This window comes from Octodon degus, unplaced genomic scaffold, assembly GCF_000260255.1.
Source record: "Octodon degus isolate 3935 unplaced genomic scaffold, OctDeg1.0 scaffold00197, whole genome shotgun sequence".
Classification (NCBI taxonomy): domain Eukaryota; kingdom Metazoa; phylum Chordata; class Mammalia; order Rodentia; family Octodontidae; genus Octodon; species Octodon degus.
In genome coordinates this window covers 1,585,983-1,587,836 of record NW_004524773.1, presented here as the reverse complement: position 1 = coordinate 1,587,836, position 1,854 = coordinate 1,585,983, and the positions used below count along the sequence as shown (strand labels likewise).

The 1,854-nt window shown below is 51.6% G+C and overlaps 1 protein-coding gene across 1 annotated transcript in view; it reads left to right on the top strand.

Annotated features, from left to right (window-relative positions):
• Qpctl (glutaminyl-peptide cyclotransferase like) overlaps window positions 1-1,823 on the top strand; it is a 9,340-nt gene extending 7,517 nt beyond the window's left edge. The window contains exon 7 of the mRNA XM_004644295.2: window positions 442-1,823. Within this exon, the coding sequence (XP_004644352.1) occupies window positions 442-587 (146 nt within the window). The 3' untranslated portion in view covers window positions 588-1,823. The remainder of the gene's footprint in view (window positions 1-441) is intronic.
• The last annotated feature ends 31 nt before the right edge of the window (window positions 1,824-1,854 follow it).

Here is a 1,854-nt window from a genome sequence, read left to right as displayed (position 1 = left end):
GAACTACAGCAAACTGAGGCTGCCAGCATTGTGGAAGCAGCCACTTAAAGAACTGAGCTAGGGCTGGGCCCCCTTCAGTGCTGGAGACAGAACCCAGGGCCTTGCATGTGCCAGACAGGTGCTCTACCACTGAGCCACCCTCTATGCCTCCTTTGATTCATTCAGTGAAAGTAAGGGTGATTTGAGTCCAGGAATTTGGGGCTAGTTTGGTCAATGTAGTGAGTCCATGCCAAAAAGTAAAATGAAGGTAATGGTAGAAACTACCTGCCTTACAGGGTTCTCTGGAAGGATAGAGTGGTGTTTGTGCGGTTTGATGTTCAGGGACAGGAAGTGCTGGCACAGAGTGTTCTGAGGGTGGGTGGGGGAGGTGAGGCTACCCAGCCTATGCCTGGCTGGGCTCTGTGGTGGGACACAGGCCTAACAGTCTCCTCTCACCCACAGGGGTCCCGGTGCTACACCTCATCGCTACGCCCTTCCCCTCTGTGTGGCACACGCCTGGTGACACAGAGGCCAACCTCCACCCACCTACCGTGCACAACCTCAGCCGCATCTTAGCCGTGTTCTTGGCAGAATACCTGGGGCTGTAGCCCTGGGGACCTTACTCAGAGGGAGCAGTGCCCAGAGAAGACATGCTCAGGGTGCCTGGAGTAGGAGGAGCCAGACTGGGCCTAGCCCTGGAGTGCTGGCTTCGCCTTTTCTACACCTCAGGCTCCTAGGAAGGACCTGCTTTTGATTCTCCTCAAGCTGCCCCCTTGTCAAGGGACTTGGAAGGGACCATCATGGAGGTGACAGCCAGAAGAGTAAGAGCTGGGCCCTTGTCTGAGGTAAACACTTGGTGTGAAGGTTTGCAAGGACCAAATGCTGTGCTTTGGATCAGCAAACCGTGGATGGCGTCTGGACCAGGACCACTCAACTAAAAGAACCCTCTGTCACCTAAGTTTTCACATCAGTTCATGCTTAAGAACTGCGGCCTCGCTACTGTGTGAGTCCAAACCGGGCTCAGAAACAGAAACCAAGGAGATGGTTTCAGCACTCCAGGTTATGCCTGAGGCAGAGGGCTATAAAACAGGGCTTTAAGGGGATTGGAGATCCAAGTATCAGGGCAACACACCACTCAGTGAATCTCCTCGCTGCATAATGGGAACTTTCCAGAGTAAGACGCAGTATGGTGGTTCCCAAAGTATTTCACCACCGAACCTCTCTAAGCAGCACCTCACAGAACTAGGGTACCTCAGAAGATACTTTGGGAAACCTGGATTTGTAAAGTTTGAGAGGCTTTCTGGTCAGAATGGGTCAGGGCTAGATTAATGGCAAAGCAATTACCCCAAACCATCCTTTCTGGTGGTAGAGCAATGAGATGGTGGCTATACCTGCAAGGCCAGGGAGGATGTTCTGCCAGCCCCACCTCTTCTGACTTGGCTGGGGAGCTTATTAAGAAATGGAGACTTGACAGTCCCTCTCCAGACTTATTGAACCAGCACTCCAGGAGGGCTGGGACTCTGCAACAAATGCCCGAGGGCATCTATTGACCAATTTGGGACCTGGTGTCTTTTTTTCTTTATACAGAGTTCCACTGTGTAGCCCAGGATGGCTTCTAGTCTCAGCCTCCTACATGCTGGGACATGCTGCCCTTAAGCACACAATATGCATACCCTGCACACAAACCTAGTGAAAATAAAACCCTTGACGAGGAAGCCAAGTTAGGGCGCAGCTCTGTAGGAGGGTTAAAAAAGCGGAGGTGAGCTGGGTGTAGTGTTGCACACCTGTAATTCCTGTACTTGGGAGGCTGAGGCAGGGAGATTGCTGTATGTTTTAAGTTTTATTTTTATTTTTGGTGGTACCAGGGATTAAACT